General features: G+C 35.3%; 7 protein-coding genes and 1 pseudogene across 7 annotated transcripts; 4 read left to right on the top strand and 4 right to left on the bottom strand.

Moving 5' to 3' along the window:
• The first annotated feature begins 2703 nt into the window (after positions 1-2703).
• LOC133330191 (cuticle protein 70, isoforms A and B-like) lies at positions 2704-3108 on the top strand (annotated as a pseudogene).
• A 4100-nt stretch (positions 3109-7208) lies between these two features.
• LOC133330190 (cuticle protein 38-like) lies at positions 7209-7629 on the bottom strand. Its single transcript, XM_061538655.1, has 2 exons — positions 7618-7629; positions 7209-7547 (listed from the first exon to the last, which is right to left on the bottom strand). Exons 1-2 carry the CDS (start codon positions 7627-7629, stop codon positions 7209-7211), a joined length of 351 nt encoding a protein of 116 aa, XP_061394639.1.
• A 581-nt stretch (positions 7630-8210) lies between these two features.
• Positions 8211-8678, top strand: LOC133330187 (calphotin-like). Its single transcript, XM_061538652.1, has 2 exons — positions 8211-8222; positions 8286-8678. Exons 1-2 carry the CDS (start codon positions 8211-8213, stop codon positions 8676-8678), a joined length of 405 nt encoding a protein of 134 aa, XP_061394636.1.
• A 2895-nt stretch (positions 8679-11573) lies between these two features.
• LOC133330193 (calphotin-like) lies at positions 11574-12057 on the bottom strand. The gene is made up of 2 exons (XM_061538656.1): positions 12046-12057; positions 11574-11976 (listed from the first exon to the last, which is right to left on the bottom strand). Exons 1-2 carry the CDS (start codon positions 12055-12057, stop codon positions 11584-11586), a joined length of 405 nt encoding a protein of 134 aa, XP_061394640.1. The 3' UTR covers positions 11574-11583.
• A 2248-nt stretch (positions 12058-14305) lies between these two features.
• Positions 14306-14744, bottom strand: LOC133330189 (cuticle protein 70, isoforms A and B-like). The gene is made up of 2 exons (XM_061538654.1): positions 14733-14744; positions 14306-14666 (listed from the first exon to the last, which is right to left on the bottom strand). The coding sequence occupies exons 1-2, from the start codon at positions 14742-14744 to the stop codon at positions 14313-14315; spliced, it is 366 nt and encodes a 121-aa protein (XP_061394638.1). The 3' UTR covers positions 14306-14312.
• A 1277-nt stretch (positions 14745-16021) lies between these two features.
• LOC133330188 (calphotin-like) lies at positions 16022-16409 on the top strand. Its single transcript, XM_061538653.1, has one exon. The coding sequence runs from the start codon at positions 16034-16036 to the stop codon at positions 16403-16405; it is 372 nt and encodes a 123-aa protein (XP_061394637.1). The 5' UTR covers positions 16022-16033; the 3' UTR covers positions 16406-16409.
• Positions 16410-18598: 2189 nt separating this feature from the next.
• Positions 18599-19064, bottom strand: LOC133330186 (cuticle protein 70, isoforms A and B-like). The gene is made up of 2 exons (XM_061538651.1): positions 19053-19064; positions 18599-18988 (listed from the first exon to the last, which is right to left on the bottom strand). The coding sequence occupies exons 1-2, from the start codon at positions 19062-19064 to the stop codon at positions 18599-18601; spliced, it is 402 nt and encodes a 133-aa protein (XP_061394635.1).
• Positions 19065-21368: 2304 nt separating this feature from the next.
• Positions 21369-21827, top strand: LOC133330194 (pupal cuticle protein C1B-like). The gene is made up of 2 exons (XM_061538657.1): positions 21369-21380; positions 21450-21827. Exons 1-2 carry the CDS (start codon positions 21369-21371, stop codon positions 21825-21827), a joined length of 390 nt encoding a protein of 129 aa, XP_061394641.1.
• The last annotated feature ends 239 nt before the right edge of the window (positions 21828-22066 follow it).

The following is a 22066-nucleotide window of genomic DNA, read 5'->3' as shown; positions in this document are numbered from 1 at the left end:
ATAAAAATGTATAAGGCTTAAAAGTAAGAAATGTTCAAAGGTGCCTCTCCCCTACACATTAGTACGAATTTCCAAAACGTTCTACATATCCCAATCCATGCAGCTCCATCTGTTCCTTTAAACTCAAATTATACCAAATTTAGTACCTTTTCGTTTACATCGACCCTATTTCTCAACCTTGATTCAAATTCCAAATTTCAAGTTTTAGCTACGGAATTGTAATAAATTTAGTACCTTTTTAGTTCTTTTTGGATACTAATAGTTCGAATTTCCAAAAAACTATTTGTTACATCTGTCCTATACTTCATGAGTGACCCCATTCCAAATTTTAAAGCTCCACTTTTACCGATTCGTCAAATATTAGGTTTCCCCAACCTAAGAGATCCATTATTTTTTCGTAAAGTATCGAGCAAACAATTTCAGATTTATGCTCGTTGAAAGGGTGACATTTCGAAGTAAAAACCAATAAGGAAAGTAGTAAAGTCGGACGGGGCCGACTATATGATACCCTTCACCACTTTGGGTATATTCAACAGATGGAAGCCTAACAGACGTCGCATTTTTGAAGGACCATAAATATGAAATTAAACAGGTCTTTCTGCAACCTATAAATTTTGGTCGACATAGAGTTGCTTCTTACAATAGGACAACATTATGTAAATTAATTTAAAGCAAAATATCTAAATGTGAACCTTTTTCATCGAAACTTGTCACATTTTAGGTTACACTTATTTTAGTATGTTTTGAGCATTCGTCCACATTTTGAGTTCTTTATTATATATAAAAACATATAGGCTCTTTGCACCATTTACTTAAAATCGGACAAAAATATCTATCTAGGATTTATATCTAAACACATATTTCTAAACTTAATTTCGTGCAAATCGAAGGATATATAGGACTTTGGTGCACCATTTACCTAAAATCGGACGAAAATATATATGGGAGCTATATCCAAATTTGAACCGATTTTTATGAAATTTTACACACATCATTCTAGACCTAATTCATTAGCTGTACCAAATTTCGTGCAAATCGAAAGATATATAAGGACTTTTGTACACCATTTACCTTAAATCGGACGAAAATATATATGGGATCTATATCTAAATCTGAACCGATTTTCATGAAACTTAACACACATCATTCTATACCTAATTCATTACGCTGTACCAAATTTCGTGCAAATCGAAAGATATATAGGGACCGTTTACATTAAATCGGACGAAAATATATATGGGAGCTATATCTAAATCTGAACCGATTTTTCCCAATTTCAATAGGGTTCGTCCTTGGGCCAAACAAGTGACCTATGCCAAATTTCATCCAATTCGGATCATAAATGCGACCTGTGCTTTGTTTACAATTTAACATGGACAGACGGACGGACGGACATGCATAAATCGACTCAGAAAGTGATTTTATGCATATTCTCAAAAGGAACCATGTGTCTATCTCGTTTCCTTTTGCCTGTTACAAAATATGCACAAAGACAGTACCCTGTACCACAGTGTGGTGAAGGGTATAAACAGTATTTTGCTGTTTTAGTTTTAGTTGGAGCATTTAGTTGTGAGTTAAAAATGAAAGTGAAAAAGAGAAAATTCGGTACATTTTACAGTTTTTCTTTGACAAAGACGAAAATCCAAGCCAAGCGGCTAAAATTGTGAATGGTGTTTATGGTTCCGATACTGTAACAGCCAATTATGTGCAATTTTGGTTTCGTAGATTCCGTTCAGGAATTTTTAATGTTAAATATGCACCTCGCACAAGTAGGCTGGTCGTCGAAAATGTCGATAAAATCGGAAAAATGATCGAAGTTGACATATAAAATGGCAACAAAAAAACGGTGGATATATGGTCCAAATCGGACATTCCGAAGCATTTTAAATAAAATCCTATAGTTCATATAAAAACAATTGTTTTTTTTTAACCTAATACGAATTTCCAAAAATCCTTCTGACACTTTCGGACTAAGAGTGACGTTTACCCCAAATTTCATAATTCTAGCTTTAGCCGTTCGTGCGTTGATGAATTGTTAAATCAGTCAGCAATCACTTTACTCTTTTTTTAATATATATTACCACGAAAGATGTTTCTAGCAATCGAAGCTAGAATATCAGTCAGTTTGGTAGACTAATTTTACAATCATAATAATCGTTTATTATCCTATTTATATAAAAGGATGTATATACCCACAGAAGTGTACTATTCTATTCTTGTTTTGGATTGGAATTCGAAAAAAATCCAATGACAATCGATTGAAAGGTTTTTTTTTTCAAAATTTCAAGAACAAAAATTACGATAAATTAATTATATGATTAACATACACTGTATATGTGTGTAGGATACACATACATAAACATACCAACTAAACACAAAATGCTATGCTATAGTTATCACATTCGGATCATGTACTTCGGTTAGGTGTCTAAAGCGTTTAAATGTACTTCGTTGATACTCATTGAAATTCGAATTCTGTCTTTCAGTATATTGCAAATTAATACAGTAAAATAACGGTATTATTGTAAATAATTTTTGAGCATTTGCAATTGACTATAAATAGTTAAATCGTTCAACGATTTGATATCAGAAATTCTCTAAATTTCAGAGTAAAAACAAATAAAAAACAAAACAAATCAAAATGTTCAAAATCGTAAGTTGAAAAAAAAACAATAGCCAGCCAAATAAATTTAAAAAAATAATAAATTCTGTACTTTATTTTAGGCCGTTGTCATCTTCGCTATCATTGCCTGTGCTGCTGCCAAGCCTGGTTTGGTTACTCCCTTGGCTTACACCGCTCCCGCTGCTGTTGTTGCTGCCGCCCCTGCACCTTTCGTTACTGCCACCAGTAGCCAATATGTTGCCCGTAACTACAATGGTATTGCCACCTCCCCAGTTGTAGCTCCAGTAGCCACCCCTGTTGTAGCCAAAACTGTTGCTGCTCCCCTTGTTGCTAAGACTTTCGCCGCCCCAGTCGCTGCTGCTTACACCACCCCAGTTGCTGCCGCTTACTCTGCTCCAGTTGTTGCCAAATACGCTGCCACTTATGCTGCTCCTTTCGCTTACTCTGCACCTTTAACTTATGCCGCTGCTCCAGCTTTCTTTTAAATCGAACTTCTGATGACAAATAAACGAAAAATTTGACGAACCACCAACGTAGAAATATTGTCTTTTTAATGTGTATCTATATACATATGGGCAATATTGCAAATTTTTTAATATTCCATTTTCAAAAAATCAGCCTTTTTGTTTTTGTGGCACATCAATGATTTTTGGTACACATATAGAGAAAAATGTTCTGACTCCGAAACCGTTCGCGATCAAATTTTTGGTTTGGTTTTAATTTTGGACATAAGAAAAAAATCTTAAAATTACGCCGTTTATTATATTGACCAAAAACGTTGATATAATATATTATAATAATCACGATAAAGTTGCACATATTCGCGAAATATGAGAAAAATAAAAAAATGGCAGATTACATCAATATTTTCATTATATTAATAACATACACACACCTGAAAATTAATTTAAAAATATCTACATAATCTAAACACCATGGTGAATCAAAAGATATCAAAATCACACAAGTCCGTGTAGCGGTTTCTAAATCAAAGCGACAACAAAACAAGATATTGTGGAAAAATAGTTGTTTTTGGTTCGAAAAAATAATGTCATCATATTTATTTTTTTTAATTGTATACAAGAAATTTCAGCAAAAAGTGTTGGGGTTATTCTGCTATTTTACCCGAATTTCGCCGAAAATTTTACATATATAATAATCACTTTTTGTGTATAAGTATACGCCTTGCGGATTATATCAAGACCCTTCCGATAAATCTTAGAATTCTATAAATAGGAATAAATCTTAAAATAAAATAATATTATGAAATATACATTTTAAATTGCGTGTAAATTGCGTAATTCTCAAAATCATTTGATGCGCATGCGGTTTCCAGGAAGTACTGAAGTTTATCTTCCAATCCATATATATTTTGCGAAATTTCATTTGACGGCTAAGATGTGCCACGCGTTACATTGAAGTACCCAAAAAATCGTAAACGCGAATAATTTCCCAAAACTCCATATGCCATTAACGCGCATCCGCTTTCCGTGTGCACCCTAAAAAAATAACTCGAAATAAGAACCATGGATGTGCCAGCACAATCTATTTTTGAGATAAATTGCGTACATCTCTCCTTCGGCTGAAGTTTTTAAAGTTCTCTTTTCGAAAAAGATCAAAATCCGTATGAGGTCTTTTATTGAAGCGGAATTTTTGCCAAATTTCGTGTTTTTGGAAGACTAGTTCCCGCCGTTCTAGTAGATGGATTTTCACGAAGAAGATTTTATATCATCCGAAACGTAAAAAACCTTATTATAGAAAAGTCCCTATTTTCGATGGCGGGCATGATAACTCCTCACTGGAACATCGGAATCCGAAAATTCCAACGGTGTTAGAAAGACTACATGTCTGGCTCTCGTATGAACTAGGATCATTGACTTCGCTCTAAAATTAACAAATTGGTGGACCTTTGAAAAAATATTTTTGGAAAATCGCCGAACGTGTAAAAATTTGAAGTCGATTGGGTTATTAGTTTTTGAGTTATCGTGCCCGTCATTCGCAAAAAAATGTTTAGAGAAAAACGCGTTTAAAGTTTGAGAAGCCCTTCAGCCGTCACTTGATGAACTAGGATCATTGACTTCGTTCTAAAATTAACAAAATGGTGGACCGTTGAAAAAATATTTTTTGAAAATCGCCAATTTTTTACCAAAACCCAAGTCAAAAAATAAGGAAGATCTTCACCGATTGGCTTTATCCTAGTTTATACGATAGCTACACACTCACAGAGAAACGTGTACAAATTTGAAATCGATTGGGTTATTAGTTTTTGAGTTATCGTGCCCGCCATTCGCAAAAAAATGTTTAGAGAAAAACGCGTTTAAAGTTTGAGAAGCCCTTCAGCCGTCACTTGATGCTGACACAATAAATCGGCTATATCTTCAAGACTTCTTGAGATTTTCATTTGAAATTTTGTAGGGACATTCTTTAATTAGTGTAGATTCGAATTATATCAACAAAATTTTTGACCCCGAGAATGGGGGGGTCCCCTTAATCCCCTTAATCAAAATGTCAGCATCATTTAAAGGTAGATGCAGTTAAAATTTTGAAAAATAATACATAAGGGGCGTAGTCCCCATTTTGTTGGCTTCTAGTTTTAGTTTTTGGTATGGCTTAACCACAAATCGATAGAGAACATAAAAAAACTGGTTCGCCTCAACCTGTTTTTACACATTTTTTTACATTAAACTAGACACAGCTTCCACCAAAATAAAGTTTGGAGGTCAATATCATGAGCAGTTTGCAACGACAGACCAATTAACCCAAAACTATTCACTTTTTTTCATATACTTAAGTAATTCCCGAGTTATAAAAGGGTGAACCTCCGCTTCAGCTATGTTAAAAAATTGGCAATATTGAATAAATAATAAGAAAAAAATTCTATTTGTTTCTGTCAATATTTCATAGTACACTCGATTCAGAATATTTTTGTTTTGTTTTCCTATTTCGAGAAGAACGACATTTTCGACGACTTATCATGTGTTTAGTCATGAATGACAATTCCATAAATTTTCAACCAATTTATTTTAAATTTTACACAATTTCCCAGTAGAAAATACTCTTTTATTTTCCACTGGGAAATTGTGTAAAATTTAAAATAAATTGGTTGAAATTGTGTAAAAATTAAAAAACAAAATTGGTTGACATTATAATTTTTGTCAGTTTGTGAAAACATGCTTATTTTGAACAAATCGAATAAAATGTTATTTGGATTTCAAAAAAAAAAAAAAAAAAAAAACGATAAATTCAGATACACCATACATCGATTGTGTAAAATTGATAAAAAGTATTGACATTATAATTTTTGGATTGTTGTTACTTTGCGAAAAAATTGTGTTTCAAGAAAACAAAAATTACCACCATTACAGAAAACAGCGAATTATTACTAACTACTATACAACTACTACAAAGTAGACATTTCACACTTTTTTGTAGTGTAGTTCTAGCATATAAAAATACCAGGGTTTACCTAATTTTTTTAAAATTAAATTTAGTAAATATTGCAGCTGCTTACTAATTGATCATTTCTAAATTTTAATTTGATAAGTTCAACAGAGGCAGCGAAGCGCCCTGGGTTCCGCTAGGCAACGCCTTTTCGAAAGAACATTGACATGTCATTGAACAAACATGAATATTTGATCTGGAACCTGCTAAATTTAATTTCATTCTTGCAAGTTTAGAGTCGTTTGCGTATACTGGGACAAATTAATGTAAATCTGCACAAATTTAAAAAACAGATAACGTCATTCTGGTCTCAATTTGATACGTTTCGTGTCAACCGATACAACATTTACCTAAAATCCATCGAAAATACAAATGGGAGCTATATCTAAATCTTAGCACACATCATTCTATACTCAATTGAGTTCGCTGTGCCAAATTTCGGGCAAATCGAAAGATATCTAGGGACTCTGGTGCATCATTTCTATTAAATCGGACGGAAATATATATAAGTGAGTTGTATCTGAATCTGAACCGATTTTAACGAAACTTAGCACACATCGTTGTAGACTTTTTTCAAAATGCTATGCCAAATTCCGTGCAAATCGAAAGATATACAGGGGCTTTGGCCCGCCATTTACATAAAATCGGACGAAAATATATATGGGAGCTACATCTAAATCTAAACCGGCATTCCCCAATTTCCATAGGGTTCGTCTTTGGCCAAACAAATAAGCTGTACAAAATTTCATCCAAATCGGATTATAAATGCGACCTGTACTTTGTTTACAATTTAACACCAACAGACGGACGTACATAAATCGACTCAGAAAGTGATTCTATGCATATTCTCAAAAGGAACCATGTGTATATCTCCTTTCCTTTAATTTTCTAGCCAATTCCAGAAGACATAAGTCCATGTAAAGATCTCGAACGATCGATAACGACGTTTTTACCTGCTACTGTTAGCTATTGATATTGGAATAAACGGGGTCACCATTTGGTATATCGACAAATAGAAATATATGACTTAGAAGATCCGAGTTGTTCATTATGAAAAGACAATTAAGTTCTTCAATTGAGTTTTCACTTAAACATATGATTTATTTATTTTTTAATTTCGAGATCATTTCCAATGGTTTTGGTTTTACAAGAAAACAGGGGCTGGGGCAGCAGCATAAGTCAAAGGAGCGGAGTAGCCGAAAGGAGCAGCATATGTGGCGGCGTATTTGGCTACCACAGGGGCAGAGTAAGCAGCAGCAACAGGGGTGGTGTAGGCAGCAGCGACTGGGGCAGCGAAAGTCTTGGCAACAACAGGGGCGGTGGCAATACCATTGTAGTTACGGGCAACATATTGGCTACTGGTAGCAGTAACGAAAGGTGCAGGAGCGGCAGCAACAACAGCAGCTGGAGCGGTATAAGCCAAGGGTGTAACCAAACCTGGCTTGGCAGCAGCACAGGCAATGATGGCGAAAAGGACAACGGCCTACAAAAAGGATTAAAATTTTGTGATTTATTTTCAATCCTCAATTTTGTTCCTGCATTCTAATACTTACAAATTTGAACATATTGATTTAGTTGTAGTATGTGATTGTTCCGATATGTAATCAAATTATTTATAGGTAAAAATAACCTCTTCAGATGTGCCGTTATTTTATTCAAATATTTTAGTCCATTTCCATGAAAAAAGAATAAACATTAAATAAATACATAAACTACATTCTAGCAAGAATCACCCTTAAGGCTACCGTTTATTTTTAGGGGAAGTCTCAATGTCTCAATTAAGTGAATCACGACGCACACAACAAAATTTCAATTGGTGTAGCTCTTTAACCAACAGAATATTAAATTAACCAGCTCGTATTAATATTACGAATGCCGTACACAACTGCTTTGTTTACGTTAAATGGCTACTTGTATTTACCACCATCAACATACTAACAAACAATTTTAAAATAATAATAAAGTACTCAGTTTATTGATCATTAAAAAAAAGAAAAATTCAAGAACATTTTTGAAGGGCAGACCAAAAATACGGGGACATTTTTATTAGTTGACTGTCCATACTATAAATATGGACAAAGTAATTGTAATGCCATCAGTTATCACTCACTTGAAGTCCAAAAAACACACAAACCTAAAAACCAAAATGTTCAAATTCGTAAGTAGTTTTAATTTTTAAAAAAGGAACATAATTTATGCTTAACCAATATTTTTGTTACAGGCTGTTGTCCTTTTCGCCATGATTGCTTGCGCTGCTGCCAAGCCTGGTTTGGTTACTCCTTTGGCTTACACCGCCCCCGCAGCTGTTGTTGCTGCTGCCCCAGCTCCATTTGTGACTGCCACCAGCAGTCAGTATGTTGCCCGTAACTACAATGGAATTGCCACTGCTCCAATTGTTGCTCCCGTCGCTGCCCCTGTTGTAGCCAAGACTGTTGCCGCTCCCATTGTTGCCAAGACTTTTGCTGCCCCAGTCGCTGCTGCTTACACCACCCCTGTTGCCGCTGCCTACTCAGCTCCAGTTGTTGCCAAATACGCTGCCACTTATGCTGCTCCCTTTGCTTACTCTGCACCTTTGACTTATGCCGCTGCTGCTCCAGCTCCTGTCTTCTTGTAAATTCTTTCGACTTCAATGTGTTCGATCTGTTCCGAAATAAACTATTAATTTATTAAAGATGTCAAATTTGTTTCAATATTTTTCAGGGGCATGGGTTATAAATAATTATTTATAACCCCTGGGTTATAGGAGTAGTTTTATTTTTAATAATTGGGGATTATATGCGAGTTTTTTTTTTTGAATAATTAAGCAAAATGGCGTGTTCTTTTAGAATAATTAGGTACTAAAGAGTTTAGTTTTTAAATACTTTTCCAAGGACTGTAGATTTGTATTCCCTTGGGAGGATGTTACAAGTGTAACCCCAGAGATTTTGTAACACGGCCAATTGTTATATTATATTTCACCTAGACCAATATTTTAGTATACCGATAATACCACTGTCTGAATCGATATAGACATGTAGGTCTATATATAATTCTTCGTAAAGAGCAACCCAATTGCCGTGAAATTTTGAAGCCCGGTTCTGGCAAAAATTTGATAATGATAGGTTAATATTTAGCAAATGAATTGGATTTCTGGTCGTACTAGAGGCCACAATTATGACCCCAACATCACAACCTTTTACATAGGTCCACCTTTTGGTGTGGATCCCCCCCCCAACTTTGGCCGATTTGGACGCGTTTTTCATCTGGATTGGTTGTAATTTAGCACTTGGGTTCTATTTGAATCGTACATCTCCGTACTGAAATTATTAATATTGGCCTATGTTTTAGGGTAGCCCCCATATAACACAATATTCGGTATTTTGGACACACTTTTCACCCGAATTGGGTGCAATTTTTTATTTAAAGTTTTCATTGGGTGTCAAATTTCACTACAAAAAATTACAATTATTGACTTAAGTTTCAGGGTAGCCCCCATATAACGGTAAGCTCAATAATCGGTATTTTTGGAGTTTTGGACATGTTTTTCAAATGCTGTAATTTGGTATTTTGGGGTCTAATTGTACCGCACATCCTTGTATAAAAATTATTAATATTGAACTAGGTTGGTATTTTGGAAATTTTTGGACACGTTTTTTTTAACAGAATTAACTGTAATCTACCAAAATATAAATATCGGTCTAAGTTTTGGTATATAATGGTGGTGCTACTATTAGTTACATTGATCATTTAAATCATATTTTTCTCAGGTATTTTTCAGTATTTTAAAGGTACTATCATAACATGATTTTTCTCCTAGGAACCCCCTTTTTAATTTTAAATATTTTGAATGTCATCCTCAACGGAATACCATATTGCGGGGCAAAGAGACCAAAAATATTGAGTGTAAAATTACAAACTTTACATCTTATGGCCTAAATTTGTAAGATGAGCTTTGGACTTTTAATCCAATAACAAATCGGTTGAAAAGTTCGGATAGGGTGGACATGTCAAAAGATGTTTAATGGGCCCACATATTAAAGTATTGTCTAGTATTACTATAGATCCGCAGAAGTCACAGTACAATGATAGTTATGTATATTGTATTTTAAAAGTCTAGTCATATTGTATATCTGGTGAATAAAACATTTCTTTTCAGAAATTATTCAATATGGATAATTTGTATACCCTACACAACTATGTTGTCAGGGTATTATAGCTTTGTGCAGCCCCAAAAGTTTGTAACGCCGCTAAATATTGGTCCTAGACCCACCTTTAAGTATATCGATCGTCATATCTCGACCAGCTGAGTCGATCTAGACATGAGTGTCTGTCCGTCCGTCTGTCCATTATAATTTGTAAACACGATACAGGCCACAGTTATGGGCCAATCTTCATGTAGAATGGGTTCTGGCCAATGAAAACCCCTATTGTTTTTGGAAAAGATTGGTTAATATTTAGGGGATGAAATGGACCAAAAACTTTATTTTTGTCTGATTTTCTGGTCACTCTAGAGGCCGCAATTATGGCCCAAACACCGCGAATTTTTGCATGGAGAAGGGGATCGGGCCAAAGAATAAGCATGCCTGTTTTGATAAAGATCGTTCAATATTTAGCGAGTCAAATGAACCTTGACTTTTGTGTGAAAAATTACAAAATTTGTATTCTATGGCGTATAAATTTGCCCCTGAAGGACCTAGACCCAAAAAGTTGATAGTATCTTCAAAAGGAGTGGTTGACCTTTAAATTGATACCAATTATATGGTCGTATGTGCTCAGATGTGGGAGCTACACTTAAATATTTACAGGTGCTTACGTATTCAGACATTATTTAGTAACCCAAAACCACACTAGAGGGCGGAAATATAGCGCTGATCGCTTTGAAAATTTCCACGAGATTCCAGTTATGGTCAAGAACAACGCCTATAACTCTCGGTGATGATCAGATAATAATTTTGGGATGAAGTGGACCGAAAACTTAACATTTTGTATTTTTATTATTATTATATTTTTTTTAAGTTGATCTTTAGGCCACAATTGAAATCCCAACACCACAACATAACCCACGATAAAGAGAATCTGGACAATCGTCTACTGAATATTAGTAATATTTGTTGACCTTTAGTCAGGTTTCAAGAGGGTGCAAATAACGCAAAGTTAGATTTTCGCATAATTTTCGGTACGTTTTAGATTCCTTTTTTTTTCAAATTTCAAACCGAGTGTTTGCAATTTGAAACATTACTTTTTCAGAATATATGCAGCAATAACATAGTCCCCATGTAAAGGCCCTGGACGATTAAAGGAATTTTGAAAATACAGAATCGGCTCGGCCGAATTGATAGACGTTTTTACTTGTTCCAGGTCGCTGCCAACAACAACTGATGGTTATACCTGAAATTTATATAGAAGTCCTCGAATAAAAATGACATAATGACATTTAAGATTAGAAGTAGAGGTTACAGAAAAACAAGTAAATTTTAGTTTTAATAAATTATTTCTTTTTTATTTCGAGTCATTGATTTGATCGTTTCAGTTGATACATTTTACAAGAAGACTGGTGCTGGAGCCGCGGCGGCATAAGTCAAAGGAGCAGAGTAGGCGAAAGGAGCAGCATAAGTGGCAGCGTATTTGGCTACAACGGGAGCAGTGTAAGCAGCAGCAACTGGGGTGGTGTAGGCAGCAGCGACTGGGGCAGCGAAAGTCTTGGCAACAATGGGAGCGGCAACAGTCTTGGCTACAACAGGGGCGGCAACGGGAGCAACAACTGGAGCTGTGGCAATACCATTGTAGTTACGGGCAACATATTGGCTGCTAGTGGCAGTAACGAAGGGTGCTGGGGCAGCAGCAACAACAGCAGCTGGTGCAGTGTAGGCCAATGGGGTAACCAAACCAGGCTTGGCGGCAGCGCAAGCAATCATGGCGAAAAGGACAACGGCCTAAATATGGATGATCAGATCATTATTAATAATTGCTTAATTTTATTTAAAATGCCGATTTTAACTTACGAATTTGAACATTTTGTTAGGTGTTTGGATTTGCTTTAGTCTTCAAGTAATTGATAACTGATAGTAACCTCAGCTTTTGATTTCTTATTTATAGCAAAAAATTGTCGAGGGTCCAAACCGTTCTTTGTTTTGTTTTGTTCCGTGGAGAAACCCCTTCAAAAATGTTCTTGAAAATGCTTTTTATGGTCAAATATTTAATTTCAATTTTTCATAGTACTTCTGTGTTTGCCTTTGTTGAAGTCGTTGTTGTCCATAATAAAAACAAATAAAGCCATTGTGAGGTGAATACTTAATAGGTTCATTTCAAGACCTACACCAATTTGTTTGATATTGTGATTCACACATACCACCCATATTGAATGTGTTGATAGGAATTAGTTTTAGGTTGTACGTTAAATAGTACAATCGTAATGAACAATATTGAAATATTTTTAATTGACACCCAACTATTAATGGAGATGTTTGTATATTCCCATTTATACCCTCCTAGACACAACGGGTTCTGGCCAAAGAAAATCCCTATATTTGTTGGTAATACTCGGTTGATATTTAGGGGATGAAATGGGGAATGTATTCTATGGCCTATATATTTATTCCTGGAGGAAATATATCCGATAAGTGGATGGTACATCCAAGAGGAGTTTTTCACCTTTAAATTGATGCTAATTATAGTTAGGTATCTACTAGGATGTGTCAGTAACGTTTAAATGTCCACATATTCTGATATTATTTAGTAACCCATTACCACACAAAAAGGGCGGAATATAGCGCTGATTTCTATGGAATTTTTCATGAAGTTCCGGTTGGGATCATGTTAGGGGGATGAAAATATGGATGTAGGGGGATGAAATGGGCTGAATAATGAATTTTTGCAGGTTTTCTAGTCTGTCTAGAGGAAATCACACATTGTACATGAATGGTTGTTTTAATAATGATCGGTCAATATTTAGGGGTCACATGAGCCGATACATATGTGTGTAAAATAAGAAAATGTGAATCTTATGATTTAAATTTCAGGGTGAGAAACATAAGTTCTTGGCATCTAGTCGTTCAAGAGGGTGCATTTATTGCTCAGGCTCGGAAAATAGATCCGCATCTCAGTTACATCTCCATGATAATTGTGTAGGATGTCATATGGTTGTCCCGTCCGACTATACTGCTTTGCTCACTGGTTTATTTAATGACGTTTTTGTAATATTGATAAAACTACAAAGGATAGAAACGGTGCCGACAATATGATATCCTCCACATCTTCGAAGCTTATAATAACCTACAATAAATTTTAAACCGAGTCTAAAAAATGTTCATACAGTCGATCGGACAAACTTAGTGGATTTGGTGAACCTCAGACATCGATCGAAATTAAATATGTGATCTATATTTGAAGCGACTTTAATCAATCCATACTCAGTTGACCCGAAGTTTTTAAAATCGTCACCATATCGTGGATTTAAATTGCCGCCTGGAGAAAAGTTACAGATACTAAAGTTTTTATATTTTGCTAGGACCTTAAACATACCGAAATTTATACGTGACGGTTGAGAAACGTGTCTGAAATCTCAAAGCAAAAATTGCGGTTACCGTTATATTGGGTCTATACATTGTTGATAATTTTTTGTAGGAGAGATCAAAAACTGTAAATAACTGATTGAGAAAAGTTCCCGAAATACCGAATAATGAGGTGAACTGTTATTTGGGGTATCCCCAAGTGACATTGAAAATATATAGTCAATTTTTGTTGAATAACGAGACCTTAATCTCGAAAATGTCGAATGTGTGGAGGCACTGATATATCGAGGCTATACCAAATGCAATAAATTACTCATTTATGATCAATAAATTTACTCCTGAACAATTTGTAATCTCATATGAAGCATATTGAGTTCCGACTAGGTTCTAACTTTGCTTAATATAATATTTTGAGAAGTCATAAAGTTCGAAATGAATCCTCGATATAAATGAAACATCAACTCCACAGACCTAGGAAAAATTTAAAAAGATAGGTCAATAAAGCATCGGCAACCAATCTGACCTGACCGAAACCCTTTGAAAAATTAAAATGTAACAGTAGTAGTTATTTCGACAGTGTCGAATTTTATATACCACCCATCCGGAAATATATAAAATAGAGTTCCACAGATCTAGCATGTATATAATATATATGTATCTAGTTCATCATTACGATAATAATTACAAACATATATAGTTTCAATATTAGTTTAGTATAGTTTATTTCTTATATCGTATTTAATTCAGTCTCAAAGTTTTTAAAACAAAACTGGGGCTGGAGCAGCAGCATATGTCAAGGGAGCAGAGTAAGCGAAAGGAGCAGCATAGGTGGCGGCGTATTTGGCAACAACTGGGGTAGTGTAAGCAGCAGCGACTGGGGCAGCGAAAGTTTTGGCAACAATGGGAGCAGCAACAGTCTTAGCGACAACGGGAGCCACAACTGGAGCAGTGGCAATACCATTGTAGTTACGGGCAACATATTGGCTACTGGTGGCAGTCACAAATGGAGCTGGGGCGGCAGCAACAACAGCAGCTGGTGCGGTATAAGCCAAAGGAGTTACCAAACCAGGCTTGGCAGCAGCACAGGCAATCATGGCGAAGATAACAACGACCTACAAAAGGCGATGAAGATATTTTAACAATTCATTCCAATAAAATTTCCAAAATGTTAAACTTACGAATTTGAACATGTTGATAATTTGTGGTTTGTTGCGATTGCTGTGAGAACACTAGAATATCTGATACCAGTTTCGGAAATGGTCAACATTATTTATAGTTGAAATGTTGATTTCGAATTATTGCTGTCATCTTTAATTTAAATATTTTATTTTACTTTTTGTTTACACTGGTTGTACGTAGAAAACGTTTTGCTATTTGAAGCAATCAAATATCTTCAATTAATATTCAAATCACAGAATTTGGAGTATTATACATCGTTACTGTAAATGCACCATTTCAACGAAAAGTTAAATTTTTGTTGAGCATATCTGTTGATAATTATATACAAATTTTCACATATGTGGAGTAAAGCATATACGTGGAAAGACTTTCTAAATCGGTCTATGTATGTTCATCAAAATATGATCACAATTGATTAGAGAGATTACGGAAGGAACCACGATACAGTCAACGCCCGGTACAACGAATTATATATTATCAGGCCCATTCGCGACCGGTCAACTTCGATAATTTCTCCGACTTTTATCGACATTTTCGACCGGGCTAACTGTGCGTGGTGCATCTTTAACATCAAAAATTCCTGAACGGAATCTACAAAACCAAAATTACACATAATTGGCTGTTACAGTATCGGAACCATAAACACCATTCACAATTTCATAATCAAAGAAAAACTGTTCTTGGTTCACTTCCAAAAATAAACATATAATTCCCCCTCAACATGGTTCTGGTTGTATGCCAGATTATTAATGCTTATCTAGAATCCTATAAACATTATGATAATATTTCTGATCCCATTATCTAGCGGCTCAAATTGATCAAAAATATAATTAGGTGAATATGTTTAGCCTGGCTGGTCCAACAAAATAGTTTCTCTTTGAATAACTGTGCTATCAAATCCTTCATTATAGATTAACGGAGATCAATGCACATGACATTTCTCATATTTACATATGTTTGTCCCCGGTTTGATGTGTTGTGAATTTTAATATCGCAAGGTGTCAAAACTAAAATAATTGTAGTTTGTATGAATGTCATGTCTGAACATTGTACACAAAACGTGAATTAAAATGATTCGATTGAATGAAACATAACGGAATTCATACTACACAAAAAATTAAGTATAAATAGTTCAGTTTATCACCTAATAGGGTATCAGATATTCTTGTGTTCTCACAGTAATCGCAACAAACTAAATCTTATCAACATGTTCAAATTCGTAAGTTAACTTTTTGTTGAAAATTCAAATGTGCTGATTTATTAATATTTGTAACTTTATTAGGCCGTTGTTATCTTCGCCATGATTGCCTGCGCTGCCGCCAAGCCTGGTTTGGTTACTCCTTTGGCTTATACCGCACCCGCTGCTGTTGTTGCCGCCGCCCCAGCTCCATTCGTTACTGCCACCAGCAGCCAATATGTTGCTCGTAATTACAATGGTATTGCCACCGCTCCAGTTGTTGCTCCTGTTGCCGCCCCTATTGTAGCTAAGACTGTTGCTGCTCCCATTGTTGCCAAGACTTTCGCTGCCCCAGTCGCTGCTGCTTACACTACCCCAGTTGCCGCTGCCTACTCTGCCCCAGTTATTGCCAAATACGCCGCCACCTATGCTGCTCCCTTTGCTTACTCTGCTCCCTTGACTTATGCTGCTGCTCCAGCCCCAGTTTTGTTTTAAAAACTTTGAGACTGAATTAGACACGAAATAAGAAATAAAAATACAATAATATTTAAATGATATGATTTTTTATTTCAAATCTTTTTTGCGGATTACGAAATGGAAATACTAAATACGTTTTTAAAAAAGATGGTTCCGGCCTCAACAAAAATGTGAAAACTGACCAAAAGTGAAGCTATGGCTTACCCTCAACTTTATACGACAAAAATGTGTCTCATCAAACTATCGGGTATTTAAATAATTGTTTTTGTACCAAATCCTTGTCAGACGGACAAATTTTGAGTATAGAAGTGACCGGATAGATTAAGTTCGAAAATAAAGACTATCGGTCCAATGTTTCCGGTAACTCTCCCACCAAATTTTCGACATTTTGAAGAAAGCAGTGAATTCGATCATGTTGAATGTAAACGATTATCGGTCCACTTCACTTCACTTTAAAGTGAAGCTAATGTGAGTATCCGATTTGACCAAACTCTACACATCGGAATAAGCAAACAAAGATGTTACGATGAATCAAAAATGGGATCGACGTGAAAAATATTGAAAATGTGTTTTTTGGATTGAATCTTGGAACAATGCATTATGTTTACTTGATCTGGAAATTCTCATTAAAATTGTTAGCACTTAAAAACGAGCAAGGAAAGTAGTAAAGACGGACTGGACCGTCAAATTCATGTCAGTTTGAACGAACTTAAATATGTGATCTTTATCTATAAGTGAACCGACTAACATCAATCCATACACATGCCTTTCTGCAACCTCTGCTAAAGTTAATTACATTCGGGCATATTTTGAGTCGTTTACGTACGATGGGTCTAATCGATTTAAAGTAACATTGCTACACTCTATTCGGCATGCCGCACTGTTCAAAATTTAATCCGAATCAGACACCAGTTAGAAATATAAATGGAAGCTATGTCTGCATCTGGGGCACCATTTACCTTAAACCGTATATATATATATATATATATATGGAAGCTATATCTAAATCTGAACGAAAATTAGCACAGATTATTCTAGACTTAATTTAGTACACTGTGCCAAATTTCGTACAAATCTAAATATATATAGGGACTTTGGTGCGTCATTTACATTAAATCGGACGAAAATATATATAGGAGCTATATCTAAATCTGAACTCGATATTGAAGAAATTTAACACACACCATTCTAGACCCTATTCATTACGCTATGTCAAGTTTCGCGCAAATCGAAGGATATATAGGGACTTTGGTACACCATTTATCTTAAATCGGACGAAAATATATATGCGAGCTATATCTAAATCTGAACCGATTTTTCCAAATTGCAATAGGGTTCGTCCTTGGGCCAATTAAGTGACCTGTGCCAAATTTCATCCAAATAGGGTCATAAATGCGACCTATACATTGTTAACAAAAATACATGGACGGACAGACGAACGGGCAGACAGACGGACATGCATAAATCGACTCAGAAAGTGATTCTATGCACATTCTCAAAAGGAACCATGGGTCTATTTCGAATATTTTTGCCTGTTACAAACATATGCACAAACACATAATACCCTGTACCACAGTGTGATGAAGGGTATAAAAATATATGTGAGATATATCTAAATCTGAACCGATTTTTTCCAATTTCAATAGGTTTCGTTCTTGGGGTAAATAAATGAGATGTGCCAAATTTAATCCAATTCGGATCATAAATGCGACCTGTACTTTGTTTACAATTTAACATACTCGGACAGACAGACCGACGGACAAGCATAAATTGACTCAGACGGACATAGTAGTACATCGACTAGTACATAACTTTGGTAGATGATTTACAATAGTCCATTCACCTGTCTATCTTGCTGGCTGGTGGTCATGATAACACTTAAAGGTAGTAAACAACTTGATTCATATTGTGGACATCCCAATAGTTCTTCAATACTTAGATATATTTCAAAAATTGAGCTTTCTATACTTTATCAATAAAGAAATGATTTGATCGAGAATTTGGACATCACAGATCCAGATCTATTAAGAAGACGAAGTCAAGAGCAGTCAACTCATTCTAATACTTTTCCCACTTCAAAATTTATATAATCAATTATTTCCAATATACATCTTCTAAGAGTCGTATTTATCTATTAAATTAAACAACTAATATTTAAATAGTATTATAGGTGTTTTATTTCTTAATTCGCATCTATGTCAGTCTCAAAGTTTAAAACAAAACTGGAGCTGGAGCAGCAGCATAAGTCAAGGGAGCGGAGTAAGCGAAGGGAGCAGCATAGGTGGCGGCGTATTTGGCAACAACAGGGGCGGAGTAGGCAGCGGCAAGTGGGGTGGTGTATGCAGCAGCGACAGGGGCAGCGAAAGTTTTGGCAACAATTGGAGCAGCAACAGTCTTAGCTACAATAGGGGCGGCAACGGGAGCAACAACTGGTGCGGTGGCAATACCATTGTAGTTACGGGCAACATATTGGCTACTTGTGGCAGTAACGAAAGGTGCAGGAGCGGCAGCAACAACAGCAGCGGGTGCAGTGTAAGCCAAAGGAGTAACTAAACCTGGCTTGGCAGCAGCACAGGCAATCATGGCGAAGATAACAACGGCCTACAAAAGATGAATATATTTATCAAATTTCATTCGAATAAATTTTCCAAAAGTTTAAACTTACGAATTTGAACATATTGATAAGATTTGATTTGTTGCGATTATTGTGAGAACACAAGAATATCTGAAACCGTTTTCGGAAATGACCTACTCTATTTATAGCTGGAACTTGGATTTTCAATAGTTGCTGTCATGTTTAATTTACATATTTTAATTTTTTTTTTTTTTGTTTACACTAGCTGAAAACAAGAGTTGTACAAAGAAAACTGTGTTGGTATTTCAACCAATCAAATATCTTTAATTAATATTCGAATCACAACATATGGGTTATGTTGTGCATTATTACTGTAAATACACCAATAACATCATATGTTAAATTTTTTTTGAACTCATCTTTAGATTATAATTCAGAACTTGCCGACTGTGTTTGTCCCAATTTAGATTGGGCGAGTTTACTTGCGGCAAAACTTTGTTTGCTGGAAAAAGGGGCAAGGGGAATAGAAATGGAAATAAATTGCTCGTACCGGCAATTTATGGCAATTCGTTTTGTGTATTGTGTTTGTAGTGGCAGTAATTTGAAATACCAATCCAGAAAATTTTCGAAAATAAAAAATGCACAAAATATCAAAAAAAAAAAGTGAATTGCTTTGTATAGACGCATGAAGCAAGTTCAAAAGAGAACGATAAAAATTGCCGCAAGTAAACTCGCCTAATCTAAATCAGGACTTTTTTTGTTTTATGTTCCTAAAAGCATGTATATAAGGTGTTACGACTTTGTGTATTTGGCCCATAGTTACTTTAGATGATACACGTAGCTTTATACAATAAACATAATTCAATAATTTACATAAATGATCATCTAAACCATGATATCTAAAACCATTAGGTTCTTGAAATAAAGGGAATTCCATTAAGGGGATCCTCCCCATTCTCAATTTCAAATTTTTATGTTTTTCAATGGACGTGCATTACATTGAAGACTTGTAACATTGTCGAAATTCACTTGGACATTTAAAGGATAAGAACATTAATTGATATAAATTTATTATTGTTATTTTGTAACAAAAGAAAAGCCCTTTTCCACGGCGGGCATGATTTCCAATCACTGGAACGTCCAATTTCAAAAATTCCAATGGCATTCGAAAGTGTACAAGTGTATGTCTCTGGCATGAATTAGGACTATTAACATCGCAAAAAAATTTACAAAATTTCGGACATATGAAATATAATTTGTGGAAAATTTCCTCTGTTGAATCGAAGGACTTGAGGCTCGATTTTAGCTTTCGATTCAGTTACATTTATATCATCCCGATTTACACATATTGGAATGATTTTTATTAAAAAACGCAGTTTTTTAGCCTGGCTGGTCCTACAACATATTTTATCTTTGATATACTATACTTTCAAATCCTCTGATATGGATTATACCTTTGGTGGATCAGTGCACATGATATTCCTCCTATTGATGTTCCCTCCAAGGAACATTGATATGAAATTGAACGAACTTAAATATGTGATCTTTATCTACAAGTGAACCGACTAGCATCAATCCATACACATGCCATTCTGGAACCTATGCTAAATTTAATTTCATTCGGGTAGATTTAGAGTCGTTTGCGTACAATGAGATTTAAAGCAACCTTGGTACACGCCATTCGGTATACCGCACAGTTAAAAATTTAATCCCAATCAGGCACCCGTTAGAAATATAAATGGAAGATATGTCTGCACCACTTTTAACTCTTTGTGGCCCAATGGTGCCCACAGGCAACAACGTTTTTTAGAGCTTATATTTAATATGCAGCTAGTAGATAGATATATCTTATTTGGATTTCATATGTCAAGACCTGATTATGGACGACACACATTAAAAGAAAAATCAAAAAATTCCAAATAATTTTTGTTAAATCGAAGGACTTGAGGCTCGATTTTAGCTTTCGATTCAGTTACATTTATATCATCCCGATTACATATTGGTTATGGAAAATGATTTATATTAAAAAAACACAGTTTTTTAGCCTGGCTGGTCCTACAACATATTTTATCTATGATATACTATACTTTCAAATCCTCAGATATGGATTATACATTTTGTGGATCAGTGCAATTGATATTACTCCTATTGACGTATGTTTGACCCCTATATGATGTGTTATGCATTTTAAATACAGCAAGGTGCTAAAACATTTGTAGTTTGTATGAACGTCATGTCTGGTAACTGTGCACAAAACAAGAATTAATATGAATTAAATTGAATTGAACATAACGGAACTCATATCACCCACAACTATTATGTATAAATAGTTCAGTTTATTTCCAAATAGGGTATCAGATATTCTTGTGTTCTCACAGTAATCGCAACAAATCAAATCTTCTCAACATGTTCAAATTCGTAAGTTTAAAATTTTTGGAAAATTTAAATGGTTTGAAATAAAAAAGTATATATTTTACATATTTGTAGGCCGTTGTTATCTTCGCCATGATTGCCTGTGCTGCTGCCAAACCTGGTTTGGTAACTCCTTTGGCTTATACCGCACCAGCTGCTGTTGTTGCTGCTGCCCCAGCTCCCTTTGTGACTGCCACAAGTAGCCAATATATTGCTCGTAACTACAATGGTATTGCCACTGCTCCAGTTGTTGCTCCCGTTGTCGCTAAGACTGTTGCTGCTCCCATTGTTGCTAAGACTTTCGCTGCCCCAGTCGCTGCTGCTTACACTACCCCAGTTGCCGCTGCCTACTCTGCCCCAGTTGTTGCCAAATACGCCTCCACCTATGCTGCTCCTTTCGCTTACTCTGCTCCCTTGACTTATGCTGCCGCTCCAGCTTCAGTTTTGTTCTAAAAACTTCTGAGACTGACTTATATACGATATATAAAATAAATGGTTCCTAAATAATATCAAAATTTTAAAAATATAAGTTTGGCTTTTATATTAATTATTTTTACTATTTTTTGGAGGCACCAGATGAAGTTTTTGGGTTCTATAATAATTATAGTCTTCAACAATACGTCGATGTGGCTAATCAGTTGGATGGATACACAAAAGTTGCGCAGAATGCATCTTTTGTGTACACATGTCTA

The sequence above is a fragment of the Musca vetustissima genome, unplaced genomic scaffold (genome assembly GCF_032173495.1).
Source record: "Musca vetustissima isolate MV318-11 ecotype Yass unplaced genomic scaffold, APGP_CSIRO_Mvet_v1 utg44290, whole genome shotgun sequence".
NCBI classification, from domain to species: domain Eukaryota; kingdom Metazoa; phylum Arthropoda; class Insecta; order Diptera; family Muscidae; genus Musca; species Musca vetustissima.
This window is presented reverse-complemented; position numbering and strand designations above follow the sequence as displayed.

Coding starts and splice junctions, on each gene's coding strand:
- LOC133330188 (XM_061538653.1), top strand. CDS start 16,034: ATGATTGCCTGCGCTGCCGCCAAGCCTGGTTTGGTTACTCCTTTGGCT.